The sequence below is a fragment of the Pantherophis guttatus genome, chromosome 1 (assembly GCF_059756535.1).
Source record: "Pantherophis guttatus breed Tessera chromosome 1, ASM5975653v1, whole genome shotgun sequence".
NCBI classification, from domain to species: Eukaryota; Metazoa; Chordata; class Lepidosauria; order Squamata; family Colubridae; genus Pantherophis; species Pantherophis guttatus.
In genome coordinates this window covers 147077981-147090700 of record NC_142063.1, presented here as the reverse complement: position 1 = coordinate 147090700, position 12720 = coordinate 147077981, and the positions used below count along the sequence as shown (strand labels likewise).

The window sequence follows — 12720 nt, the reverse complement described above, 5'->3', positions numbered from 1 at the left end:
AACATAAGACTATGGGATCATAAATATCTTAAATCAGTAATCATTTCTCAGTGATGGTGATTTCACACCTTTTTCACTGTTCCAATGCAATTAAAGAATAGCATAATGGAAACTTTATCTAAAATCCATATCTTTCTATTGGCCGTTTTATACATTTAAATACTGCTTGGATATGCAGTAGATGTATGATCTAAATTAGTCTTCTTCTCTTTCTCTTCAAGAGAAAACTTTATAACAGAGGTCTCCAACTTTGGCAACTTTAAGACTTGTGGACTTCAACTCCCAGAATTCCTCAGCCAGCTTTGCTGGCTGAGGAATTCTGGAAGTTGAAGTCCACAAGTCTTAAGGTTACCAAGGTTGGAGACCCCTGCTTTATAACACACTTTTAATAACCAGTTCTATTTCTCTTTTCAACTTCTTTTCCAGCCATATAACTCTGTTCATAATCAACTATTTATCCAGTGGTTCTCCAGGTTACAGCCATTTTTCGTATTTCTTGCTCTGCTCTTAAACCTTTCAGAAGTCCAGCTCTGTGAGTGCATACCCAGAATTCAGTCCCAAGGGAACTTACTGGACTCTAATGTCATGTAAATGTGGTGTGTCATCTTTCTCTTTTCCAGTTGTTAGCATGTGTCTGGTGAAGCTTCTCAGTGTTGAAGCATATCTCATGGTTATCTTCTTTATTCACTCACCCAAGAAAAAGGATGATGTTTAGTTAGGAATAGAGAGAACATTAGCCTAAAAAAAGTAACTCTGAAACAGTTGTACAAGGGATTTAGTGAGATGAATTTTGGAGATGGGAAATCCCCATTAAGTTGTAGAAAATATCATGGGAAAAGACACACTGTACAATCATATCAACCATCATCATTTTAGCCACTGCCTATCTGCGGCAGGGTGAAGGCCTCTTCCACATGGTTGTTGGAACCCATTCTTGAGTTTTAGGTTGGGAAATCGAAAGGAAGAAACCTTCTACCAACTGCTAAACTAGTAACTCTAATTTTCCCGCTTGTGCCCCAAGTACATCAGTCAATGTACATCCCAAACCAGCCGCTTAAAAGGACAAGCTGTACGTCTCTGAAAAAGACGGCCGCCCCCCGCCCCCCCTCTAAAAGAACATTTTTTAAAGACACACAAGTCTCCTCGAGCAGCATCGTAAAAACCCGCACTGTAAAATCCCAGGGAAAATGCTAAGGCCCCATCAATTTTGCACCAGTGACAAGAGGCAACGGGAGTTCTTTCTAAGAGCCAGCAAGATACGTATCCGCCTACTGTCCTACAGCGAGGAGCCTGAAAAGGAGCAATCGCGGTAGGCAACCAAGCAGAGGAGTTTCCCTCTCCGCCTGCTGGGAGATTTCCAACCCGGGCGAGGGTCGCAATTATAGTTGCCATTCCTTTCCAATCCCTCTTTCAGACGACTCCGGCAGAGCTGGTGAGTCCGAACCCGCGAGTTCTCACGCTCGGTCTTTTGTCGAGGGGCCTCTTGAGTCCTCCGGCGCCGCGTCGATGCCCACCCCCGCACCCCTCCCCGCCAAAGTATTCGCGCCCGGATCTGCTCTCCCCGTGTTTGCCGCAGCGGCTTCCCCCGACTCCCCTCTCGTAGAAGCCCATCCCACCCCCGGGAGCCCAGACTAGGGACGAAGCGCCGCCCCACTCCTCGCGCGCGCCGCTCCCCTTCTCCCCTCCCTGGCCTGCTTCTCAATCCCTCCTTCTTTTCCTCAGCCGTTCTGGTCTCCCTCTCTTCCCTCCCCGCCTCCCGCTTTCCTTCGCCCCTTTGGTTGGCAAGGAGTCCTTTGCCGCATCCGCAGTTCGCACTTGTCTTGACCGCTTTCCCTGGCGGCGCTCGGAACCGACCGGGCGCTGCTCCCTCTCTCGTGAGGGGGAAGGAAAGAGGGGGAGGGAAAAAAAAAAAAACTCTTGCAGCGGGCGCGCGCTCGTGCCCGCGCGAGTCCCCGGACAGAAAGAGAGAGAGGGAGAGAGAGAGGGAGGGGCGAGCGAGCGAACGCTCTTGTCCTTGGTGCCCTCTGCAGCTTCCCTTCTCTTGCCGCTGCTCCCACCGCAGCCGCCTTCTGAGAGTCGGAGAAGGAAAGGAAAGGAGGATTGGGCTCGGCGGAGAAAGCGGGAGCGCACAGACCGTCGCCGTCGGGAAGAAAGAAGCCCGAGAGGGGAAGAGCGCGAGGGAGCCAGCGAGCAGGCGCGTGCGGGGAGGGGAACGAGCGCGAGCCCCCTCCCTTTCGCCATCGCTTTCCTCTCCCCCCCCCTCCCTCTGGTCAAGTGCCCTCCCTCATCCCTGCGCTGCGGGCTCCCTTATTCCAGCTTCATGGGCAAAGTGTGGAAACAGCAGATGTACCCCCAGTACACCACCTACTACTACCCCCAGTATCTGCAGGCGAAGGTATGGTGCGCGGTCGCCGGGCAGGGTCTCTCGCCTTCTTTTCTTGCCAGAGAGAAGGGCACCGGGGGAGGGCAGGGTAGGGTAGGGTAGGGCTGGGCTGGGCTGGGCTACCCTTTGCAGTCTTGCTAACTATAGCCTCGGAGGAAGAGGAAAGGAGGAATAGGGAGGAGGGGGGTTCCTGGGGCGGGGAGGAGGGGGCTTTTAGGGTGGCATCGGGTTACAGGCGCGCTCCCTGTTGGGGGCGCGCACATAACGCCGGCAGCCTGACTCTGCCTCGCCTGTTCCCTTTTAGGATGTACGTGATTGTGTGTGTGTGTGTGTGTGTGTCTGTGTGCTAGGGAAGGAAAGAAAGAAATGAAATGTAGCAGGCTTTCGAGTGGAAGCGCCGGGGTCTTGAGAGCACCCGAGCTGCCTCCTTTACCCTCCTCGGGCTGATGTCCTCACGGTCACCTCCCAGCCATTCCCTTTTCTCTGACTCTTGACCCCTTCCCTCAACTGCCTCCCCTGCTCATTCTTACCCTTCCCCCCACACTTTCTTCCTACGCCCGGAGATAATTCGATTTTTTTCCTCCCCTCCTTCCGATACATATCCCAGTTGCTCCTCTCCTCCCCTCCCCAGGGTTAAATAGAGATCAGTGTCCTGATAGGCATTTTGTTGGCTCTGAGAATGTAATGAAACCTTCCTTTTCCTTCCCATTAGGTTTTGTATTCTGAGCAGAAATAACAGGATTAAGTTTTATTATCCCGTATCCACAATTTATTGCTTTTTCTCTCTTATCATAACTTTCAACTAACCAGCAACTACTTTAAACTCGGGAACTAGTTGGATTAGGAGAGATAATATTTAACGTACATACATACGTATGTACATACATACCACAAGGAACCCTGAGTTTTATTTTAAATAATAAAATCATCCATCTTGATCAAGACAATGAAAGTACAAATAATTAAATAATAATTAAATAACAAAATTATTTTTTTTTTGAAAGCATCTATGTAAGCAGTCTGGTCCTGGAATGTTTTGTTCTGCAAATTTCAAAATCTGCTTTTGGAAAAGGTAACGTTTAACTGGCTTGTCTAAAATTAAATTTAGTTGCCAGAATCTCTGCCATACATTTTGCTTTCTCCGCATTATTAAAAAGAAAAACGAAGTGGAGGTTGATACGTTAATTTTTCCCAAGATCTTTGACATCTCTGGTATGTGTCTGTGGATGCATGTGGAATGTCCAAAGCTGATCAGTGTAGCTGCTCTGGCAAATCATGCTGCAAATCTGGCAAATGCAGGGAGATTGCATCCTCTGTCTGGAATATTTGATATCTAAGTGTTCTCCAGTGAACAGCGCTGCGTGCAACATGCATGCACACTATATGTGACATGTGTAGTACATTCTTGTTCTTGTATTGCATTAATACAGCACTGGAAATGAAGATTCATTATCACAGCTTTTTAAAAAATACATTTATTCAAATCTTAGGCCCATCAGTAAATGTTAAAATGCTCTATAAATGATATGTCTTTCTATCTGTCTGTCTATCATCTGCCTAACTATCTACCTACTGACTGACCTGTCTACCTATCTACATACCTACCGTAGTCATCTGGAAGCAGAGCATTCAGTACTGTTCATTATATTAATCTGTGATTAATCACACGGCTATATCAGCTACATTCCAATTTAAGGTGTATCATTATCTGTAAATTATCTTGATTGTGAGAATTACAACCAAAGCTTTCCTCCATGTGTATATGAATTACAAATGAAGCAATTATGAGTGGCAAAAATGCTGAGTTTATGGTTGTTGGGAGTAGAGAGTATTTAAGAGTTCCTCTAGCAATTGTGGGTTTCCCCCTTAGAGGGTTCTTAGCTTTTCATTTTAAGAAGCGTGGATTTCTTTTACTTTGTGTCCTTTGTAGTAACAAGATATTTTCACTTTGAACTCGACAAATTTAGGTATGCATCTGAAATCGAATTGCTCCACATCAAGTTGTGAATCATAACATTTCCACCAAAAGTAGACTCATGTATAAAATACGTTGGCAGGTTGTTGTTTTTTTTTTGACCTTTTGAATTTTGAAGTGATGGTTGAAACATTTTATAAGGATTGATAATGTTTCAGTAATACACTAATTCAAATACATAAATGACATGCGATTTGACATCAGTGTGGGTGGTATATACTTAAGCTCCTACATGGCAATGCAAACTAGAAGCCTATATGTCATTTGAAAACACACACACACACAATAATTTCCAACATGCCACATTATGAAAAATTAATTTAAAAATATAGGTAAATAAAGCCACATTTTTGCACAAGAATGTTTTTCCAATTCATTTTTGTATGCCATTACGGTAACAGTAAAGAAACTACATACATATTTTAATATGGCTAGTGCAGTCTTTCTTATCTTTTTGCACTGTAAATAATTGAAGAGAGAAACTGTAATAAGCTTGCACTTGTAATTAGGATATCATCTAGAGAAAAGCCTTAAGGACCATCTTCTGAAAATGTGCTTCCTCTATAAAGTATTTAATATTGATTTATGCTACAGTCAATGACATCTCCAAAACATGTATTGCAATCATCCCTATTAAAATTATAGTCTTTATCTCTTTGCTTGATAAAAGAGGTACACACAGCCATTTAACCTACGTATGTGAGCTACTATGGTACATAGGATGATTGTGTTCACAATTCCCATTTCAGTGAGATTCTGTCTGGGGAGGAGGGGAATGCAGGAAAGACAACAAATTAGAGACAGTTGTGGCTGAAAATGGACAGACATCCCAGCAATAAGCTCCATTAATTTCGGTGCCTTCAGGTTTGTCACACATCAGTAAGCTTCCACATGCGTTACATATTATATTGAGATAAATTTTAATAAACTTTTTGAAAGCTGTTCCAAATAAAATTGCATAGCAACTACTCCATGTCTACAGTTAAGCAGAGAGAAAAAATGAGGGAAATGCCCAACCCTACAGAGCTGTAGGCTGCAGGGAAATGATCTACTTAAATATCAGATATCAGATCTACTCAAAGACAGATCTCTAGCCCATCTCAGAATGACCAATCATATGCCCGTAGTAAGCTCGTAAGTTGCTTCTTCCTCTTTCCACTACCAAATTAAGAAGTGACTTCCAGTGTGTAGAGTCATATCAGTTGTGAATATGACCTGTAGCTATAAAAATAAAAACAACAAATGAATGTGCAACCTATGGCCAATAGAAATCTGGGTTTCGTTCAAAGAATTTTAATTTTGTAGAATAGAGCAATTACCAATTTCAACCAAAATACAATGGATTTGTATTTTCTAGTGATTTTAAGACTGTATCCTATTTAAAATATATGAAGCTGCTGGAATGATTCCGTCTCCATTTTTAATAATTTCATTGCAAATAGTCATGAAACATTTTAATTATTTCTTCAGTTTGGATGAAAGCAGAGAGCTGTAGACCTTGCTATGATTCAGTATTCCTGTCTCCAATTTAAAGAGTAAATTTGGTGGATTAAGGATACAGTGACTTTCCTCATAATAGAAGGAGTTAGTTAAATAAGAATTCATCCCTATGGAGATAATTCATTTTTAGTAAGTTATTGGGAAGCAAAATGATTTTATTACTGACAATTCACAGATTAAGACATAAATCTGACCTTTTTCAATTGGAAAACTAAGTGTATGCTTGCATTTTTCTTCTTGAAGTTAATAAGATTTATCTTTGGCTGGATTCTTCTCAGAATAGTTACGTTACTGTGAACCAACTTAAATTTTGCAATAAAACACAAGTGTTCACATTAATATTCAATATAGGCCATTTGTAAACATTGATATCTATATAGCAAATCTGTACATCTCTCTAAATATTTTTTTAAAAAGTAAAGCTACATAATAGTAGCTGAAAAGGAGTATCCCATCTTACCTAAAGGACAGCTACATTTTTTATTGTGGTCTCCTAATTATTATTCATTCATACATACATACATACACACACACACACATTAGTATGCTGCCTATTTTAGCAGCTCCAGGCATCTATGCAAAATATTCAGTGGGAAAATGTTAGGCCAGCATTCCTATTTAAAGAGATATTTAGCATATTTTTCTAATTTCTTATCTTATGGTCATAAACTAACTCCATCATTAAATATGTTGAGTTGTAACTTCATAGTTACATAAAATTTAAAATTAATCATTTAGTCACACTGAGACTAAGCACCACATGATCTCTGGAATAAGATAATTATATCAATGTAGCATTTTGTTTCAATATAACAATTAACCCCCTTTTTTCCTTATTTAAACTTATTGTATTGATTGTATAAAAGAGTTTGAAAGAAGCAAAGTGAATTATGTTCCAGAATACATCTACAATATTTACATCATAATGTGGAAAGTTCAAGGACCCTTACACACATGGCTTTGAGAATTTAATGTTAGAACCATTTCTTAAATTAAAATTTTACAAGAAATACTTTTAACAATTTATTTTAGAAGAAATGTTGACTGGGAATCTCATTTGAATGTGGACCAACTACAGGCAGAGCAAGATTTATCACAGAAATGTAATACTTTATAATTTATTTCATTTCATCACATTAGGGGAAAAGCTATGGCAAAATACTCTACCAGGAGCAATAGGAATAGTTGCTCTAATGTATGGAGAGGGGTAACTATTTTGAATTCAGGAACTTTTCTCTGATGTTGATCTGGAGAATGAATGAATAGAACAAATCAATTGAAAAAACTATAAACATTTCTTGGATAGCTACTTGTACAACAGCATTTCTGATTACTATCAGCTTTAAAACAATCTGAGAATATTTTGATGAAACCTATTGCCTTTCTCACCTGAAACTTCATTTTTCAAAAAGGAACTATACCTAATATCACCTAAGAAAAAATTTGCTTGACAGCAGGAGTTTCCCTTTCTCTTTGATCTCTTTCCTGGAACCATTCCCTAGACCTCTATGGTTTGGGGAATGGGAAGGCAGGAGAATAATATTACAGTGTTGTTCATTCTTTCAATAGCCAAGCAGAATTAGATACAATCCATTTCCTTACATGCCAGATTATTAATCATTATAACAGAATGATTTATTTTGATATAGCTATTGTACCCCAAATTAATAGGGTTTATTGTGCAGGACTGTATCTGGCTGTGATCTGCCAATGGTAAGGGGTGAAGCATCTGTGTTTAAAGGGACACTGTGCTAAGTCAGATTTCTTAATAAATCACTGGGTCACTTCCATTTTCTCAGGACCTTATTCTTAAAAGAGGTACTTAAAGGAATAGCACAAGTTCTCTTTGAGGCATCAAAATCATAAGTTTCTGAAATCTGACCAGATTATCCATTGTTTCATTGCTGTAAGGTCAGGATGGGGTCATTTGTTGTCTTTGTACCAGATTGCTTATTAGCATTTCACTCATTTAATCTGTAAGCACCCTGTGGTGTGGTTCTTCTTCTGTTTCTTAGTGTAAGATTTTTTAGGTAGATGAGGTTTTCCTGTTGAACCTACAAGTTAAAGATACTTCGGTCTTCAGGGAAATGATGAAATCCAATTTATGTGGTTCCTTTCTCAAAATCTATTACCTTCATTTGTACCAATTCTTTCTCCGGTTATCTTTTAAAAACCTATAGTTTATTTGACAATTTTGCTGAAAGATCTCTAGAAATAATGATGCACTATTATTGTTGTAATTTATTGCTTTATCCCTTTTAATGTTTAGTGGTTTTGCTGTTTGCAAGCTGCCCAAAGTCTAGATCAGATGGATGGCACACAAATTTAATAAATAAATAAATATTGTCTAGTTGGACTGGATGATGATTGTAATTCTAAATACTTTCTTAATTATTTCAAATGCTGGTCCTGTTGAACTTTAATGATCAGTGATTTCTAATACACTTTCCCTTGCTAATATTGTCACAAGAAGTACACAATGCAAGCTATATTTCTGTAGTAACAGTGTTCTGCAACCCATTTATTTCTTGCAGATTTTACTGTTTTAGCAGTGATGAACTGAAAATTCAACTTCTTGGATGTTTCTTTAAAATGGTACATTAAATGTATTTTCTATGTTTTGTATTCTGTTTGGTTTTTTTCAGTGTTTAGAATGAAGCCAGGTTTCCTAGATGATTCTGGAACATAATAGAAAATTTTAGATTATTTTGTATTTTCAATATTTATATTTATTTATTTATTTGTCTACAATATTAATGTATTGATATTACATACTGAGGCTTCTTCAGTGATGCCATGTCCTGCAACAAAGCATAAGGATTAAAAACAAAAAGAAACTCAAATATATTTTTTACTTTTTCCAAGGATATTTGTCATGGTTTGGGACAAGAGGTGAAATAATACAGGTTTTAAGGGCTGAGGCTAGACAGGAGTGAGCTAACAGTTTCCAAGCTCAGCTGCCCATTATATAAATATATCTTGAGTGTCTGAGACTACCAAGTGATGCAAAAGTATCTGTTAATTCACAAGGAAGAAGCTTAGTGTTTAAAACTTGAGCTCCCAACACAAATTGTCTCCAGGGCTGAATGCCTTGGATCAGTTATTTAGCAAAGGAAGCTAATATAGGAAGTACATCAGTAAGAACTGTTAATCAATTCCGATCATGGTCCACTCATCATCTTATTGACTTTCTTCTTGGCTGAAGCATGGGCTACATTGGTGGTATAGAACTACTCTGTATGCACTAAACCATGAAAAGTAATTAAACAATTGCTGACAACATAATGAATGATGAATATATTTTATATAATAGCTGGACTTAACCATAAATGTTGTGCTTAACTGTGCAACATTGATTCTTATGTGCAGTGAATTAATATTCACTCTCTGTGAAACTGATTATAGTATGTGAATAAAACATAAAGAGGCCCCTTTTCTTTTTATGAGATTAACCAGTTATTATTTATGAAGTGATTACAATTCTGGCTATATTGTTTCATTGCTTGCAGATAGCTGATAATTAATCCTTCATTACAAATACTAAGAAAGTTACCTGGAAAAGGACAATTTTACAACAGTTTCTGTCTCATTTTCACTTACAGTGTAGCATTTGAATCCATGGCCTTTATAGATAGACATAATTAAGAACTGTGAATTTGTCATTGTTTTTTTCTTTCTAAAAACCCATTTCAGTTTTGGATTTCTCTTTCTTTTGCATTGTATTTGTTACTTTAAAAGCACAATATAATAGGAAGTATATCTCAAGCATTCAGGAAGATTTCATTACTCTATCTTACACTGAAGAAGCAGTGTGCAAAATGAAAGCTTCAAGGTTGTCCTGACTAGGTTGTTGAAACAGAGCTTTCAAGCTCAAATCACTTCCTGAGTGGTCATAAAAACATTGATGTTTATCCTTACATATTTGATTTGAGTGGGTTTTGAAATCTTTGAAAATAGTGTCTTGGCTCAATCAGAGAGGCAGCCACAGAGTGATAATTTGCCTAGGTGTTTTTGTACTTGGTATTAGTGACATCAGAGGAAAAGATAAATGATGCTATGGGTAAAATGCAATTATACAATCAAAGTTGTTCAACAGCTCTTCTTCTTTCCTCATACCAAAGTTGAACAACCATTTTTTAGCTGAACAAAGGGATTTTTTTCTAGAGGGGGAAAGTTCTTTATTGGGAGTTGATGTAAATTGAGCCTGTCAAATATTAGCTGAGGCCAGGAATTTCTGTAATTTTTCTCTTACTTGAGTGCAGTGTTTGTAAATCTTGGCAACTGTAAGATATGGGGACTCCAACTCCCAGAATTCCCTAGCCAGAAGAGTGGCAACCAAGACAACAGTTGGATAAAAGAAATCTGAGCCCTGGGCAGAAATGTAATTTTAAAAAAGCATCTCAGACATGACCCTCCCTAGGTATCATGAAAATAAAGGGAGGGATACGGAAGCACATTCAGTCTTGCAAGATTCTATTACAATACTCTTATAATAAAAATAACATTGGCTTTCTACAAGTTTGGACTACATTGGAGGGCTTACAGGTGGGAAGAGACCACAGTGCAGTTGGAACAAGGTTCTGGAGCTGCTTCCCCTCACTCTCCTGAGAGTCTTCCTATGCAGATAGAGATAGCCTTGCTATGCAGTAGGAAACAGGGTTGATTCTTTTGCCTTTGTCCAATATCCTTCACTGATTTTTTCCCCAAGTCTTTTTCAGTGATCCTTTTCACCAAGCAGTTGGCCATAATGGCATTGTAGAGTGGGGAGGAAAAGGTGTACTATTTTTAAAAGCAACGTTTCCTCTGATTTACCTCTACATTTTTAGATTAGAGAGGTATATCTGGGTTTAATGGAGAATAATGAGTAATTATCTCGGTTCAAAATTAGCTACATAACTTCTGGTTTTTTTATATATATATACTGGTAAAATTCCAATGTAGTTTTAGCTCGTTTAAGCCCACTGATTTCCATGGGCTTAATTACATTTAGATTCATTTTGGGTTATGACTATTTTAAATGCTGATGACTCAGTCTATTTTTACGGTACTCCTTAGCCTATTGATTATTGGTGTTTGTGTAATACTATTCCTTCCTATCCCAATCTAAATTGGGCCCCCAGAGGCTCTTCGTTTCTGGTAAAGGAGAAGAGAAGCCCAACAGCACCCCCACCCCACTCCCATCAGCACAGAAACAAAGAAGAAAGTCTCAGAGAACTAGGTGAGATCTTTGAAGAGCCTGTTCTCACAGGTTTGAGATTTCCCATACTCTACCTAAAGCACTTCCCATTCATTAGCTCTGTACATTTTCATACCCCTGGAAAAGAGGCCAGTACTATTTCAGGATAATAGTGTTGGCTAAGAATGAGAGTAACGCCTAAGGCAACTTAATGAGGTCATGGTTAAGTGATACTTTGAATGAAGGACTTCCTATTGTGTATGTCTTGCTTTTATGCATTTGTTACAACTGTTTTAGTATGTAAAGTACAATGTTCAGGGATCTGTAGTGTGCAGTTGGTAGATATAATCTGTCGTTAATTACAATTCGTGTGTGTGTGTGTGTGTGTGTGTGTGTGTGTGTGTATTAAAGTTCTTAAAAAGAAAGATAAAAACTAAATATTTAGAATAAAGAAAATAGTTCCCTCTTGTTTACATTGACAACATACATTTGAAAGACCTTTACACAGTCTAGACAATTTTTCCGGTGTCATGTTATAAATATTCTCTTTAGCATTGTAATATAAATTTCAATTGCATAAACCACATATTCTATCAATGTTCCATTTGTAACCAAAATACCCATTTTAGCCCATTTTATATTGTTCTCATTCTTCTTTTTCAAATTTCATTAGATGTCTATACCTTTCAACAATAATATGTTCATCATTTGTAGACAGTTCTATTTCAAATTCAGTCTTATAATGGTCAAAACAAAAAGTTCTTTTATCTATCTTATTTTTTTCTAATAAATACACATAACAAACCTATTGACAAGTGTATCCTCTGGTCGCCAAATCTTCATTTGATTTTATTTTGCATTCTCCTTAACAAAATTCTAACATGTCACATTAAGTTAGCCATTTGTATTTACTTATCATTTCTCCCCCATAAAATGCTTCTTGTGCTAAGAGCCACAAAGGTATTTTTGGGCACAACCTGAGTTTATATCTATTTGGCATATCTAACAAAGTGATTTTTAAAATCTACATTAACCTTAGCTTTATCATGCCATAAATACCTATGACACCCAACAATCAGGGCCGGATTTTCCTATAGGCTAACTAGGCTTCAGCCTAGGGCTTCAAGATCAAGAGGGGCCTACATTCAAATTGTTAGCAAATTTAAAATTACACTATTCTAAAAACAGTGAACACTAAAACAGTGAACCGAAAATAAGGAGAAATTCTACGCATATGACTAATAAACAAACATAAAAACTTAAAAATGGGAGGTGAAAGGGCCTCATAAGTGGAATAGCCTAGGGCCTCTTTTCATCTAAATCCGGCCCTGCCAACAATTCACAAGTTTCTTTAAAAGGACATTTATTTAAAATAAATGGTACATTTGATTTAGATTTTATTACCATATATATTTATCTGGTGAATTTATATAGTCGCCCATCTCACACATCTGATTTTGAACAATATACAAAAGAATACAACAAAATAAAAACAGCAACAAAAGCAAAATTAAATTAATTAAAATAATTAAAAACCATGCAAAACCATGAAACTATGATTTTCAGGGAGAGCACACCTATTTTGCTAGCATTACAACCACTTTGCAGGCTCCATACAGTATCCATTACTGGTCCCAGACCAGGTAACAAAACCATATCTTAGCCCTTCCAGAAGACCTACAAGGT

The 12720-nt window shown here is 38.2% G+C and overlaps 1 protein-coding gene across 4 annotated transcripts in view; it reads left to right on the top strand.

The window, feature by feature from the left end:
• The first annotated feature begins 1309 nt into the window (after positions 1-1309).
• Positions 1310-12720, top strand: part of RBMS1 (RNA binding motif single stranded interacting protein 1) — a 144018-nt gene continuing 132607 nt past the window's right edge. For 2 of the 4 annotated variants that reach the window (XM_087881953.1, XM_034426106.3), the window contains exon 1: positions 1310-1432. Coding sequence is in view for 2 of the 4 variants with exons in the window: in XM_034426090.3 (XP_034281981.1) it covers positions 2321-2395 (75 nt within the window). In the remaining 2 variants the exon portion in view is untranslated. Of the gene's footprint in view, positions 1433-1823; positions 2396-12720 lie in introns of those variants that run through there. The other 2 variants (XM_034426090.3, XM_034426099.3) reach the window with 2 other exon arrangements.